The 14,538-nt window shown below is 46.0% G+C and overlaps 4 protein-coding genes across 4 annotated transcripts; 2 read left to right on the forward strand and 2 right to left on the reverse strand.

Moving 5' to 3' along the window:
* Window positions 1–4,703: 4,703 nt before the first annotated feature.
* On the reverse strand, window positions 4,704–5,591 carry ATNIH1004_005926 (uncharacterized protein; the record flags this gene model as incomplete). The annotated part of the gene is made up of 1 exon (XM_033570565.1): window positions 4,704–5,591. One exon carries the CDS (start codon window positions 5,589–5,591, stop codon window positions 4,704–4,706), a length of 888 nt encoding a protein of 295 aa, XP_033426597.1.
* Window positions 5,592–8,409: 2,818 nt separating this feature from the next.
* On the forward strand, window positions 8,410–8,961 carry ATNIH1004_005927 (uncharacterized protein; the record flags this gene model as incomplete). The annotated part of the gene is made up of 1 exon (XM_033570566.1): window positions 8,410–8,961. One exon carries the CDS (start codon window positions 8,410–8,412, stop codon window positions 8,959–8,961), a length of 552 nt encoding a protein of 183 aa, XP_033426598.1.
* Window positions 8,962–9,731: 770 nt separating this feature from the next.
* Window positions 9,732–10,547, forward strand: ATNIH1004_005928 (ribonuclease P subunit p20 family protein; the record flags this gene model as incomplete). The annotated part of the gene is made up of 2 exons (XM_033570567.1): window positions 9,732–9,819; window positions 9,931–10,547. The coding sequence occupies 2 exons, from the start codon at window positions 9,732–9,734 to the stop codon at window positions 10,545–10,547; spliced, it is 705 nt and encodes a 234-aa protein (XP_033426599.1).
* A 1,378-nt stretch (window positions 10,548–11,925) lies between these two features.
* ATNIH1004_005929 (putative cytoplasm to vacuole targeting Vps64) lies at window positions 11,926–14,210 on the reverse strand (the record flags this gene model as incomplete). The annotated part of the gene is made up of 2 exons (XM_033570568.1): window positions 11,926–13,035; window positions 13,089–14,210. The coding sequence occupies 2 exons, from the start codon at window positions 14,208–14,210 to the stop codon at window positions 11,926–11,928; spliced, it is 2,232 nt and encodes a 743-aa protein (XP_033426600.1).
* Between the last annotated feature and the right edge of the window lie 328 nt (window positions 14,211–14,538).

The following is a 14,538-nucleotide window of genomic DNA, read 5'->3' on the forward strand; positions in this document are numbered from 1 at the left end:
GCGTCTAGACTTGTTAGTCAATCCCTGGCATAAGCCTCTAAGACTCTAACGGTAACAGACTCGTACTGGACTGATCGATCAGCTTTGGGTCCCGGTTCCATGGATGTCGTTCGCCTCATGCCAATCACCGTCGTTTCCTGCCTTGTTTATTTACTTGAGTCAGAAACTTTGAGGCGTTTCAATCGATTCCCTAGCACTCCATACTATTCATGCCTTCAAACACCAGGATGAAACCTCTCTGCAGAAACTATCTAGAGCGATCGTGCTACAAGTCCTACTGTGCTAACCTTCCCAATTTTCAGTCTCCCATCGCCACGGGATGGATCGGCTGGATTTCAGTCCATTGCCTTCCTTTCAGGCCTCCGCGTAACTAATTCCGCGCCCCAGTGGGCTGGGGTTGGACTGTTCGGAAGACGTGCCCCGTCTCTAGTTTAAAGACTAAACAAAATACGGAGTCTAGATGCAGGGAAAAAAGTTTTCTTTTTGTTTTTTCTTTTTTTTTAAAAAAAAAAAGGGACCCGGCAGTTCATGCATTGTGTGTGTGGCTACACCTCGGCATCCTCACCATTCATCTCTGCCTCTATTTCTCGTAGTGCATCCCACCTATTATTCCCCCTCGCAGACGTTGGGATCGGACATATCCCCTCTACAATGAGGTAGTACTCCGTATCTCCGTACTCTGTAGGTATTGTTTCCCTCGTTCATCCGCCAGAGGGACTGTACCGATTTGCTAGGAAGGGTACTCGCTGTCTGTCAACCCTCAGTGGGTCTCTCGACACGCAATCCTGACCTGACAGATGGAGTACGAAATGCACTAACAAATATTATCGATCATGCCATTCTGAGCCCTCATAAACCGATGGAAAAAGACAGAGATACCGGTCGAAAGTACTGAATAGAATAGATACATTCTACAACAGGCTTAGATTAACGTTTCATGGGAATAGAAGGTTTCCATATCGCTAGAATGGATGACTGCGGGATAGAATGGGTCTTAAGTGATTTCCGGCTGGTACCGCTGTATCTGAAACAGTCTAAAATAGTCCTTCTTGACTCGTTCACTTGTCTCTTCGCTATTCCTTTCTTCTCACATCCTTCATTCTGGACGAGGAAAATAATTATGGACATGGAGATCGGATTACATCGCATATTCCAGTCAGACCCGTTCCTGTCGGACCTTGCTGCATATGAATAAAGCGTGTATCTGTAGTATAATAGTGTTGAAAGGGGTAGAAAAATCGTCCGCCTGCATGAAAAACAAGAGAAACCCCTTTGATCACACATAGCAATTCGCAGTTCGACAGGTCGACTCCTATCTCCATCCCACTTTCCCGATAACCAGGTAGAGCATTAATTACCTAAAAGATAATCCAGAAGTGACAGATGCGTCTCACCCCTCCACGAGGTGTCTAAGGTGGGATTTCGAAATTAGAACCCGGACTCAATAGTTCCACCTGCAATGAGACAGCCACGATCCAGGAGAGGACCTTGTTGGTGTCTGACTCCCAGGACAGGATATGCCTCATGACAATCTGTATCTCCCTAATACTGATCAACTGTAGACCAGCTAGGCCATCACAACCAGCCCGTGGTACTGGAACCTTGGGCTTACAGCGGAAACGAAGCTGTTTAGATTGACATTCAGATTGACATACGGCATCAATACGGATCGCAGAAGCTCTCTCTCGTTCCTAAAGGAGCGGACCATGAACCCCACGGCCCGTCGCAGTGTCTGCCGCGGAAAATAGCTTAGTCTTCGCTTAAGACGAATCTCTCCACTTGATCGGTTGGAATCTATTCATTTCTGTGATGTTGTATGAGCTGCTCGTGGAAGCGGGGTCTAAGTTCGAGGAGTCTCATCTTGACGGGATGGCATCAGACCGGGTTCTCGTCCAGATGAGACATGAATATAGCATTTCCAGGAATTAGATAGATTCAAGCGCGGGAGTCTATCTTGTTGTTTCTTTTCTTTCTTATAAAAAAGAAACCAATACGAACTACCGAAGCAGAATTATCTGTCGATACTGGTCTGAAACGAGATATCCCAATCACGAATAGCTGAAACAAACTCCCAAACACATCGATCCAAGACCCAGAGAACCTAAACAACAATATGGGGTAAATTTGCCCTCTCATAACCAGTCCTCAGCATGACACTCTCTCTCTCCACTGTCAAGAATCGACTTTCTTGGTTCGCAACGCAATAAGAATCAATCAACGTCAGAGAGCGCCTCCGCATAGCCATTTAAACTATATGGTCGATTGTCGACGACCACGGTCGGTCGGAGCCAGGTCATAAACATAAGCATCCAAGTACATACGTAATGCCAATAGTATCATCACGATGGTGTATAGAAGTTGCCGAGCTTAATGGCCCTCCTCCACCCTGTCAGTATTTTCTCCAGTGATTTTCGTGTGATGAGCGAGTATCACCTACATAAGCTAGTAGATATAACTATATACGGGACGCTAATCGGCATCTCATGATATAACCAAGATAAAGTTTGGACCCGATAGTCATTATTTTAAGTATTTTAAAGGAATAAGCGGTGGCTAGCTTCTTGTCAAAGTCCACGCTACTATCTGTGGCGGTCCGACCCAGATAAGTTAGTTGCTTGATATCTCCCTTCAAACATACTTGCCATCCATCCACATTACAACTAAATCCTAACAGTAGATAAGATAATCGATTCTACTACACCTTGACATGGTAGTCTTATTCTGGTATATCATGTGTTTCTTATTGACAAGTGATTTCCTTACAACACTTACTATACAGGTACATTAATATACAAACAAAAAATTTTGAACGTATGCCCGTCTCCTATCTTCTCCCTCTTCTCCCTCCTCTCATCCCCTTCTCCCCGTCTTCCATAAAAGGAGTTACACTGCCAGCACTGTAAGACCAACTGACATGCTAAATGAGTCCTGACTCGATCCTCCACAGTATGGGCTGCAGAGGCCCTAATTGAAGCAGGTTGTGTTCTTCTAAATCCCTCCTGTCTGCTCAATGTACAGATTGATACTTGTGAAGATCGAACAGACTCAGTACGCCCCCTCCGCTATGGCTGTCTCCCTGCTGACTGAATCATTTCAAGTCATATGTCCGAGTCGAACTCGCTGAATATGATAATATCACAGAATTATGGTCCCAATCCTTCAGGAGGCCAACTGTGTAATCACTTTTGACTCTACATACTTGCCTTCCAATGGTCAGTGAACTCATATCCCCCAGAGAAAACCCCCAAGCTTGTGCAACACGTTCATCGGGTTTATAACCCGTCCTTGAGCCCCAAGTCGCCGCCTTTATCCGATCCTGACTCACGAAGTAGCCAGAGAGTTTCTTCTTCTCCTTCATATTGCTCCGTAGAGTAGTTCAAGATTAGTAGATAGTATGTGTCCATTTTTAGAGTCTAGACAGCCAATCCAGCTTATCAACCACATTTTGTCTCCAACAATATATTGTATAAAATGGATCGAGGTCATGGCATCTTTTTGCGGTCTAGCGGTGTTTCGAGTCCATCGAGCAGGTAGATATCAAATTCGTTTCCAAAGGCTGGTCTGTGGGAGTATTCTTGAGCCATGCTCACTCTAGCTGTTGAGATAACGTCTTAGGTCCAAGATTTCTTCGACTGCTGGAGAGAGAGTTGTGCTTCCCTGCTGGCCACAACATGACCTTCTATTTGGAGCGAAATACTCTTGTCCTCTTGAAGTCAAGACCTTGATGCAAGCTATTCATGATGCATAGATTCAACCGCAGCTGTTGTGGATCCATATTTGCTTCTAGATCGAGTGGGCTGAGAGCCTATAGTAGCATTGAGATTAGCATGTGAAGTAAACAATTCAATAAAAGCCACAGGCATTAAGCTCCGGATGACTTAAAAAGATATGCGTAATATCAGAAATGTATAAGGACTTCAATAAGACAGTGAAGGGTGCACAGGGACGAGTCCAGATTCACTGTAAAAGTTAAGGGCACATTACAATGCTTAACAGGAAGAATGCAAGCCACTGGAGCATGTCTTGAACTTTCTGCAGCTACATCTTATGTGGGGAGCCAGGGAAAGGTAAGGAAGAACGAGGTGCAGAATGCAAGGCGGATACTAACCTACACATACCACGAGCGGTAGTAGCCAATCCTGGCACAGGTTACGATGCGCGTAATGGGGGAAAGGGGCAAGCAGGAGCTGTCGTGCTCCAGTTGCCACTCTATGAACAGCGCGGAATCTATCTAATTGCCAGTACCCATACTTATCGCACAGTTTGGTCATCTGCACTTGGAGGGAGGGAGTTGCAGAACATTAGGGAATATCTGGGGAGGATAAGGCGCTCTTTAAGTCTGCTTCGCCATATTGGAAGGAATAAGCTGAGTTTGGTGGAAATAATCTCAAGGGAAAGGTTTAACAGGATCGTACTCTGTCTGCTGAATTAACTGAGTATGGATGTAGGCAGACGGTAAAATAAGAATGCAGTAGTAATTGTCGAATAGATATCTCTAACTAGGTCTCCAGGATCTCCAGGATAGTTTATCCCAATACTCCAATTCCATAAGGGCCAATATTAGAGAAACAATACTATCGCATTAATCACATGCTATGCACCTAAATTTCTCACATTGAGACCCTCTCAATCTTCTTTGACTAAAAACAGCCCAGTGTAAGCGTTCCTCTCATTGCTCAATCTCCCATCGTAAGAAAAGTCCTTCACCTCTTCACCTCTTCACCTCCAATCTTCAACGTCCAACTTCCCCCAAGCTCGCTCAGGACCGATCCAACAAGCAATCCAATAGCCATAGGTCCAAAGAATTGCTTCGCTGGACACTCAAAAGGTTTCCCCCCAAAGGGCATGTAGGCCATTTCCTGAAAAATAGTAAGTTTGGCCCATCTTGCCGGGTTGAACCGCAAAGCATCCGACCCCCAGATAACTTTGTCCAAGTGGCAGCCTTCAATGTCAGCCGCAAAATAACGTCTCCGGATTGAATTGTCCGTCTGAAAGGCTCGATGGATTCGACGCGTGGGAGGGTACAGACGCAGTGCCTCCTTGACCAGATATTCTGCCGAGATCTGGAAATCATTCTCTTTTGCAATAAATTGTGCTCTGGTTGGTTTCCGAGCAAAGGCAGTCAATATGTCTTTCCATTGTGGGTTACGTTGGCCGCTGGTAAAACCAATTTCGATGAACATTCTAAACACAACCCTCCACATGGTTTCAAAACCAGGCAAGATCATGTTCAATGGATTCATTTTTGGGTTCATCAAGTCAATATCTGGGAAGATTTCATGAAGACTATCCTGAAGGCATTGGTTTTCTTCGAACGGCAGTACTTTACCCGGTTTCTTGGAAGACACCCAGGTCTCGTTAATAGCATCTGCCAACTGCATAAGTGGGAAGTCGTGGATGCCTAATGCGTGTTCTTCCATGTCGAAGAGAGTTGCCAGGACTAATCTCAGTGTAAGGGACTGAATCATGCAAGTCAGAGGAATATACAGTTTGTAGTCATTGGAAGGTACCGGCGCATCCAGCCACGTTCTGGTTGCTTTGCGAATAACAGCCAATACATTGGCCCACTGTGTTGGCTTAAGAGCCAGCATCCTTCTTGCATGGTAGACAGATTGTTTCGCATGTTTTTTGTCACTGGTTGTGAATGCATTTTCTATTCCAAAAGTAATACGAAGTCTATTGTTGGGTATGGCTCGCGATAGCAAGGGAGAGAGAATATTTGGCTTCTTCGGCAGCTTCTTTGCTTCGATAATCCTATGACAAACAATGGGATTCCTTGACGAGATTACTCTTCTGCTCGAGGAAGAAAGTTTGTTCAGTACCAGACACCCCAGAAAGAGAAGGCCCCAGATGTAAATGATGATGATAAATTCCATATTCGGCAGCATTGGAGAATAGTGGTGAGAGTGGCTAGAGTGAGAGAGATCAAGATGTCTAAGATGAGTGTAAAGAAGTCTACCTCGTAACAAACATGGAGATCAAAGACACGTGTTGGCCCTGGGAGGACAGAGGGTGCTCATGGCATCATCTCTACTACTAGCTCATATACAACCACACTATCGCCAATCAAGACCCAGTGCTTGTACAAGCATTATTTAGCGTGGACGAAGCGAGCCAGAGGGCAGTCACCATGCAGATTTGACTAGTTTAATTGGTCCAGGAAGCAAACGGCGAGGTAGCGTTATGGCCGGCCTAAGTCCCCATATTTCTTTGTTCGTGCATAGAGACAAAGTACAGTGAGTGCTCATAAGCAATCTCTGTCTTAGCAATGTATCTAGTACAGATGATGCAAGCTCCTGAGACAACAGTTTAGAGGCTATAAGCCTTGGTTTCTCCTTTGGTCTGCTACTAGATCGTTAGCATATTGGTATCAATATCCCGCGGGGGACTAACTCATACTATGCTAAAATTTTAGGAAGAATAGCTTTAGGCTAGGTGGTTTCCATGATTACCACCTAAATATAGAGTGAATTTACTAGTGATATTAGCGCCCTAAATAGAAATCCAGCTCCCCTCATTCACAGGCCATGTCCACTTAGTACAAGAGGCTACAGTACTGCTAACCAAAGGCTTATTAACCCTAGCATCCTGGAAAATCTTCTACTGGGGTCTAGAAAGATCTCGAAAGCTCAGAATCCTTGGTCTGTAGATGGCAATGGTATGTAGAGGCGGTGCCTATAGGTTTATTAGTACAGCAAACTTGCTTACGTCTCGGTCTCAACTCGGTGCGTTTTTGATCCGGTCAGAAATCATGGTTATGCTCGATGCTTAGGAAGAGAGGCGTTTTTGAATATGACCGACTCGAAGAGCACAGTATAACCCAGTATGATATAGTTTCCCATTGCCGCGTCAAACTGTCTGGCCCACTCTCAGGAACATGACACAGCTACGGAACAAGCTATCTTTCTCTAAAAGGTAACACCATGGAGGCCACTGCATAGGCCCACGTGCATGAGTTAAAGCCATAGAACAGGTTGTGGCTTCACTAAGGAACCTTAACATACTGCTACTCTATTGTCTCCACAGTTCTACCACTCTTGCCACCTTGTTTATTCCATGAGTTCCTTCCACTTATGAACGTATGTGGTGCCATCACGGGATTTGAAAAATATTTTCAGACTCTTATGCCCCATGGGGTAACATTCTTTCAACTATATCAGTTCAAGCTATCATTCGTCCGGTTGGACTGGCATGATATACGGAGCCTGCAATGTGTACTACAGATGATTGAAGTACTTAGTACAGCTCCTATTAAGGAAGAGTACTAACATTAAGACTATGTAGATAACTATCAGAATAAGAAAAATAGATTTAACATGAGGTGAATTCATTCACAGATCGTACGACTTTTGCAGGAGAATTGCTTCCACCACCAAGATACTGCAAGTAACGTGACTACCGAGATGGGCAAGAGGTATTCAATTACTTCGAATCCCAGTTCGAATCCCATTGGTGGATAATATTACTATAGGATATATAAACTCTTTCCAAACCCAATTGAACCGAATCTATTAAGGATCATGCAATCCAGTGTACTATCTACCCCAGCATGTGTGGACATATTACAAACTTACCTAGTTTGTTGTAGGGTTTGTTTGCCGCGTACTGAGTGAGCCAACACGATACCCTTATGACACATTTCTAAACCAGTTTAATAATATATTAATCACCTGCCCTATAGCTATTTTTGTCGCCGAAGCAAGGCTCCCCGTAGTCCACCCAATGGTCTTTTTTAAGATTTCGTAGTCATGACGTCAAGACCTTCCATCCCACCTCCCAGTGGATGGAATAGTCAGCCAAAAACTATTCTTTGGCTGCGGAGATTTCCTCCAGACTCAAACCCCTTCTCACCTAAAAGTCTATGGACATGGTACACCCAGGAACAAGGTCTTTCAAGGGAGCTCTTGCCCTTTTGGATGCCTATGACTGAGCAACTGCCGACGGTAGAGCCAGGATATCCAGCAAATCATCCTCTTGGAATCCAGCTTCCCCAGGGATCTGCAAGACGGCCCCAGACTGTGGACAGAATTTTGATTCGTGAGATCTCCAAAATATGCTTCTGCGCCACCCAAGTCTTGGGAGAGCACCAGCACCGGTCAGAACCATCCACCAAGCAGACGACGAGGACAACAAGCTTATTTCCATGGGTCGCGTCTGGACCCTGCAAATAGTTCCTCCCGCGGTCGACCGAACCGTCTAGTAGTCGGGTCTGCAAGCTCTAGACAAGGTCTGGTTGAGCTGTTCCATGCAACAGGGTGCTTCCGTTTTCGGATACAGGCTCCAACTCCATCACTTCAGGTGGATACACCTCCGCGCATATAAAACTTAGCAAAGCCCAAGAATAGCTTAAGTATTGATGTCTTTAAAAAAATATTGCATGTCTACCAACTTTTCTCCTCATCATTCTCAATGTCACTAGGCCCAGAGGCATCACAGTTCCCGGGGATGATCCGTCGTGGAATCCCTCGTCTAAACAATCTGAACCCTCGCATCCCTCCCATTGCTGGTACCCTCCCAGGGACCGGGAAATTGGCTGCAATATCGCATAACAAGCTCCAGCAAGAGTCTGCGTCCCAATCCCCAGATCTTCGTCGCTGTCTGGCCCACCATGGCATCTATCGCAAGTGCGTGAAAGCTGCACAGGAAACGGCCCGGGAGCGTATGAACGCATGCGGTGCAGAAAAGGAAGAGAGGACTTCAACTTCTATGGTGAAGTTCAGAGCTCCAGTCAAGCAGGATGCAAATCTTTATAATATTGGTACCCAGATCACCAGTGCCGTCAAAGCCATCATCCATCGTCGTTATCATGTGAATGCATCAGAGAACGGTCCGGTGGTTTCGACGGCACAAGAGGCATCCAATACTACTTCGTCGATGAAGCTCAGTCGTCACAATGCTTCAAAATTCATACTACCCAGGCGAAGCTGGTCGCGTCTGGACCAGTTGGTATCTGCGGGCTGACGTACTATCTGCATTTTCTATATGCCATAAAGCATACATTCTCTAACGACTATCATTTTACGACCATTTAAACGATCCATTCTCTCCTATGGCATGGCAGTTGCAACCTGACGATAATGATTCGCTTCAATATGATTCGGTATATATAATTCAAAGAACTTAACTTTCATGTATTCAAAAACGTCAAGTTCCTCAATCATCAAATTTTGTCTAGTTGCTTATGTTATCTTTGACTAGTTCTTGAGTATTATCTAACTGGTTGTCGGTAGTAGAAGGCTACACACTGTGTCTATTGCTAAATTTTTGTTAAAGAAAAAGTCAAATTTCCGAACTGAATTAAAAGACACCACGTCTGTAGTTACGATAAAAACTTGATCTACGGGGAAGAAATGGTTAACTACAGTTGTCAGACATAGTCCAATCCACATAATTAGTAGGCTCCGAAATATATTTCGATCCTGTACATCTGAACAGTCCTATAACTCCACTCCTCTCTAATCTTAACCACATACATACAAGGAGAATTAACCACTGAACATAGACAATATCTTTATAGACCCTATACATTCTCTGCTGATTTCCTATACTATCCAGCCATCACCACAATGGGTAACTTTGATGCAAACCAACCAAACACAACCGAATCAGGAAACCCATCGCAACATCCGAAAAGCATCAAATATCTGTTCCCACATCAACGCGCATCAGACCTCTCCCTCCTCATCATTCAACCAAAAGGTTCTGCTATCTCTACCAGATCAACTAAAACCATGGCCAAAGATACCAAGCCGACCAAGGACCCTCTCCAAGGTCTCGAGTTCGAGAAAAAGAACAAAGACATGATCAAACTGCCTAAATGTAGGCTTCCCCCCTTTCTAGTTTCAATGAAGACAAATAAACTTTTTTGTTTTTTCTTTCCTTATTTTATTAAAACAAAAAAAAATCAAAAATAACATGTTTATAATGTAGACGCCCGCGTCCAAAAACGCCCCATCCCACACGCTCCCATCGCATCACCCTACGCCGGATCCTCGGTACCGAAAACCGTGTACGTCTCGACTAAGTCCCCCTTCATGAGCTCTGTGAAACGCGTACAGAAACTCCTTCGACAGGCAGAGAAACGCGCCACCGCGTCCGTGCTGCATCCGTCGAAGAACAGCAGACAGCGAGACCAGCAGCGGTTGGCGCAGCTTGCGCGTGCAGGGGAGCAATTGAGTCGGGAAGAAGTCTTCGTGAAGGCCACGGGACGAGCGATGGAGAAGGCGCTGAGTGTGGGACGGTGGTTCGAAGAGAGAAGCGATGAGTACGTGGTTCGTGTGAAGACGGGAAATGTACTTGTTGTGGATGATGTGGTGGAAGATGAAGAGGAGAAGAAGAAGGTTCTAGAGGAGGCGGAGAAATTGCGTGCGGAGCTGCACGCGCAGCCAGATGCAGATGCAGATGCAGATGGAAAGAAGATCTCGAAGTCTGCGACAAAAAAACGAAAGCGTGCTGCAAATGCGGCGGCTTCGATTGATGATTCGGAATTGCCGGAGACGCGCACTCGATGGGTCAATATGGTTGAGATCGCGGTTGCTCTAAAATGAAAAGTGAAGAGGAAAATCTGGGGATGCTTAGAGTTAACAAAACTCAGTACTTAGTGCATACTCGCGGTAGGTATTGGTGCCTCCGGTGTCAGCGACTCTTCGACACATTGCAGACCGTCCGCCTAGCTTGCTGAGGATAGCGAGTGCGGCTGCTTTATTTCTCTGGTGCAGCAGGACGCACACCCTGTGACTGGAAGAATTCTCACGCGGTGGTCTCAATATATCTCTTGCCGTGGACTTTCTAAACAAATCATCGGCCGACTCTATGCGCCATTGTGCATTAACATGACCACTGCGAGTCTTTCTGGTCCTGTCTCGCATTCACAAAAGAATCCAGGAAATACTCGGGATTGGAAGGCCGAAATCATCTCCATAATTATCCTGAGGATTAGCCAGATCAACAATTATGCGCTACCATGGCCTGTATAGCGCAAGAGCTGTCGTACACAAGCTTTATTGGTAATCAAAGGTATTGCCCACCAGGACCGGCTTTGGACATTTAAAACTATTATAACAGATAGATTAGTAACGCAAAAGAACATTTTACCAGTATCTTTAAAAGAACGAGAACTCCGGTTGATAGAAATATCAAAAATTCTCTCCCACTAGGACTTATAAGAACGAGGAAGATATGAACTGCATATTCCATATCTTTTGGAATATGTGCCCTAGTGCTTATTCGAATATGTACATATGCAAAGCACACTTGAAAAATAACAGGTCAAACCACAAAAACAGGCAATTGGAATCGTATGTTGACTATTCACTTGTCATCAACCTTGGTATCTCCTCCATTTCCTCTTATTTATCTCCCGTTACCGGCGGCTTCGAAGCGTAGGGTATAAGCTCCAGGAACGTCCCAGATTGATAATCGTCATCAGTGTTCACAAGAAAGCCATGGAAATAGGCATTCATCATCGCTTTAGAACTGCCAAGGAAGTGATGCTGCTATGATAAGACTAATACACAAAGGCGGGCGAGCCCTACATGACCTGATCTGCCAATGAGAAAGAGACATAAACATGGAGAAAAGAAAGACTTCTGCTGCCAGAAAATCGTAACTGGAACAACATGGCATCTGTGAAGAATGATATCTGATAAAAAAGAGGAAAAGAACGAGGGAAAGTCAGGCAGCATATGCAAACTCATAGCTGCGAAGATAAGGAACCAGGACACAATAAACAGAGGATCCCCAAAATCCAGTAAATACTCTTAGCTTGGGCAACTTGCCGGAATACCAGCAATAGAAACCAAAAAAATTGGTAAAAAAGGAAAAAAGAAGGATTGGAGGTAGTTAGATAGAGGCAAAAAAAGCGTCCTATCAAAAGACGCTGCTGAGCCCAATTACTTGAACGGCGACATTTGAACGGAAGAATCATTATTTGTCAATCTTTTGCCACCCGTTCAAGTAGGCCATTAAGCCTACACCTAGTAGCACAACCCCGAGCATCGACGCGTATGGACTTGAGTGCTGCAGGGCATCCTGCTTATGTGTTTGCGTAGCAAAGGTTTGCCCCGTAGATCCAATGCCTTTATACAATGGCGTTGATGACAAAGGAGTCTCTGCTTGCGTGTCATGGTCCTTCATTTCAGGACCATCCTCCTCATTCTTGACTGATGAAGTCTCAGGTGCATCAGTGGAATTTTCTCCCAGACGTACTGACTTGCCCCCGGGAGCATGCTCTGTGCGTCCTTGTCGTAGAGTCTCGATCATCTCTCCCAAAGATTTCCGCGTCTCAACTGTCTCACTTTCCGCCTTCTCCGCACGGTCCTTGAACATAGAAACTTGCTTTCTCATCTCTTCCATCTCCGCCATCATCGACTCCAGGCGATGTTGCAACCTACTGGCATGGTCGTCGGCCAGCTCGTTGACTGCTGGATGATCATCATTGCTGGATGCAGCTGGTATGCCATTGGCTTGAAGCTTCTCATCGTTATCTTCATCCGTCGAGGTGAGCGGAGTGCCATCAAATTGCTTATCAGATGAGAGCACACTGGTTGCTTCTGCAGTATCCTTGTTTCGCATTTCGAGGCTTCTGGCCCTCTCTTCCGCAGACTCGCGAGCATTGCGTTCCTGGAGCAACAATGTTTCTAGCTCTTTCACCCGCGCACCCTGGCTGTCAAGTTCTTTTTTGGTAGAGGCAAGAGTCTCGATAAGGGATATGATCTGGCTCGAGTCACGGGAGACAGGTGAGCTGCCGGCTCCCAGCTTCGGCTTCTCGGTCTCTGTTCGCTTGAGGGGAGACATGGCATCCGGTTTTTCGGGCAACGGCTGCTGAGGAGGCGGTGCCGGAGGGTCAGAGAACCGCGAAAACGAATCCACACGCGGCATCTTTGGTCTCCCATTCATCTGTCGAGAAGAAGTGCTCTCTGGTGGGGAATGCTTGACTTTCTCTTTCTCTATATGACCGGGCTTCATTATTGTTGCTAAGAACTCATCTGTCTGGCGAAGTTCCTGGGACTGCTGTTTTGCCTGTTTCATTTCGCCCTGAGAGGGAATTAGCGGGCGACGATTTAGAGTGGGCATGGGGATCTGCATACCGTAAGTCTTTTGACGACTTGCTCAATAGATATCGGAGAGTTCCAATAGTTCATCTGACGCTGTTGTTGTAATGCATTAAATTGGCTGCTAGCAGAACTCTGTACACTTCTATTGCTCATCGTACTCCCTGAGCGCCCTCGGAGATGTGACAGTGGCTGACTGAGCGGAGAGGGCAGAAGCCCTCCTCCAGATGCGGGATCCAGGTCACCAAGTGTGAGATCAAGGATATTAGGAATGGAGCCATAGACCCCCGCATGCTCCACCTTAGCCGAGACCTTGTGGTGAACAATGGTCTTCTGATCTTCACTGACGATGTCAATACCCAATTCCAGCGTGTCGTTTTCGCGGAGTTCATGAGGGTCCGACTCGCGGTTTTCCAGGGATAGTCGATGGTTATTGACAAATGTGCCATTTGATGACTTCACGTCTCGGATCCAAATCTTCCCGCTCTTATCGGCCCATATTTCAGCATGCTGTCGGGAAAGCACCTTCGAATCGAAAAACCCATTTACCGGCGTAGGCACGGTTTTCGCATTGGTTTGGCGACCAATTCGCAGCACCTCGGGGAAGTACGGCACATTGATCTGCTTCCTTTCAAATGTCCCATTAAGGGGTATAAGAGTTAAAATTGCAGGTGGTTCACCAGCTGGCGCGCTCCCAGTGCGGACACCATTCTGTTGAGAAGACTGGAGCATATGTTGCGATGGAACAATGGAGGAAGGCTGTTGCAACGCAGACATAGTAGATGCGGAAACGGGCCCCGAGGTGAAGGCAGGCATCACCTGAGGACGTGCGTTAGGCACCCCAGACACTGGCTCTGACTTGGAGTTAGGCCAGACGCTTCTCGAAGATTTCTTCTTTGATGACCAGGTAGCAGATTCAGCGTTCGACGATTGTGCTGCATTAGTATTCTGCGAATTGGTGGTCACTGTCGACGTTGTTGACGTAGATCCCAAGGATGAGGAGGAACTTGATCTTTGAACGGTCTTTCGGGGCATAAACATCCGCGAAACCTCGTCCGCGTTCATTGAAGACAGGGTACCTTGTCCTCCGTTACCAGAGTCGTACCATCCCAAGCGAGGCCCCGATTGCACACTAGGTGGTGATGCCACAGCAGTCATCGAGAAGGATGCCGGAAATAGTATGTATGGATGACTGGTGTTCCAGGGCACCTTCTATCGCATCAGGCAGGCGCAAGGCGAATTAACCTGCCAATGAACAGCGCGTCCAAATGTATAAAATAATATATAATCGCCAATTAATCACACCTGAGACTCTTATTGGGACCGTTCGTAGGAGAGCGCGCAATGTGTAGCGTTTGGCGCGCCAAACACACTTTTCCTTGATTTAGTCGACTGTTGCGGAAGGTCACGTTAGCTTTATCCCGTTCCTACAAGATAAACAGCCAACCTCGCCTGGACGAAGGTACGACAACAGTAGATGGTCCCC

Source organism: Aspergillus tanneri (assembly GCF_003426965.1).
Source record: "Aspergillus tanneri strain NIH1004 chromosome Unknown AapTan_4_pilon_pilon_pilon, whole genome shotgun sequence".
In the NCBI taxonomy this organism is placed as follows: Eukaryota; Fungi; Ascomycota; class Eurotiomycetes; order Eurotiales; family Aspergillaceae; genus Aspergillus; species Aspergillus tanneri.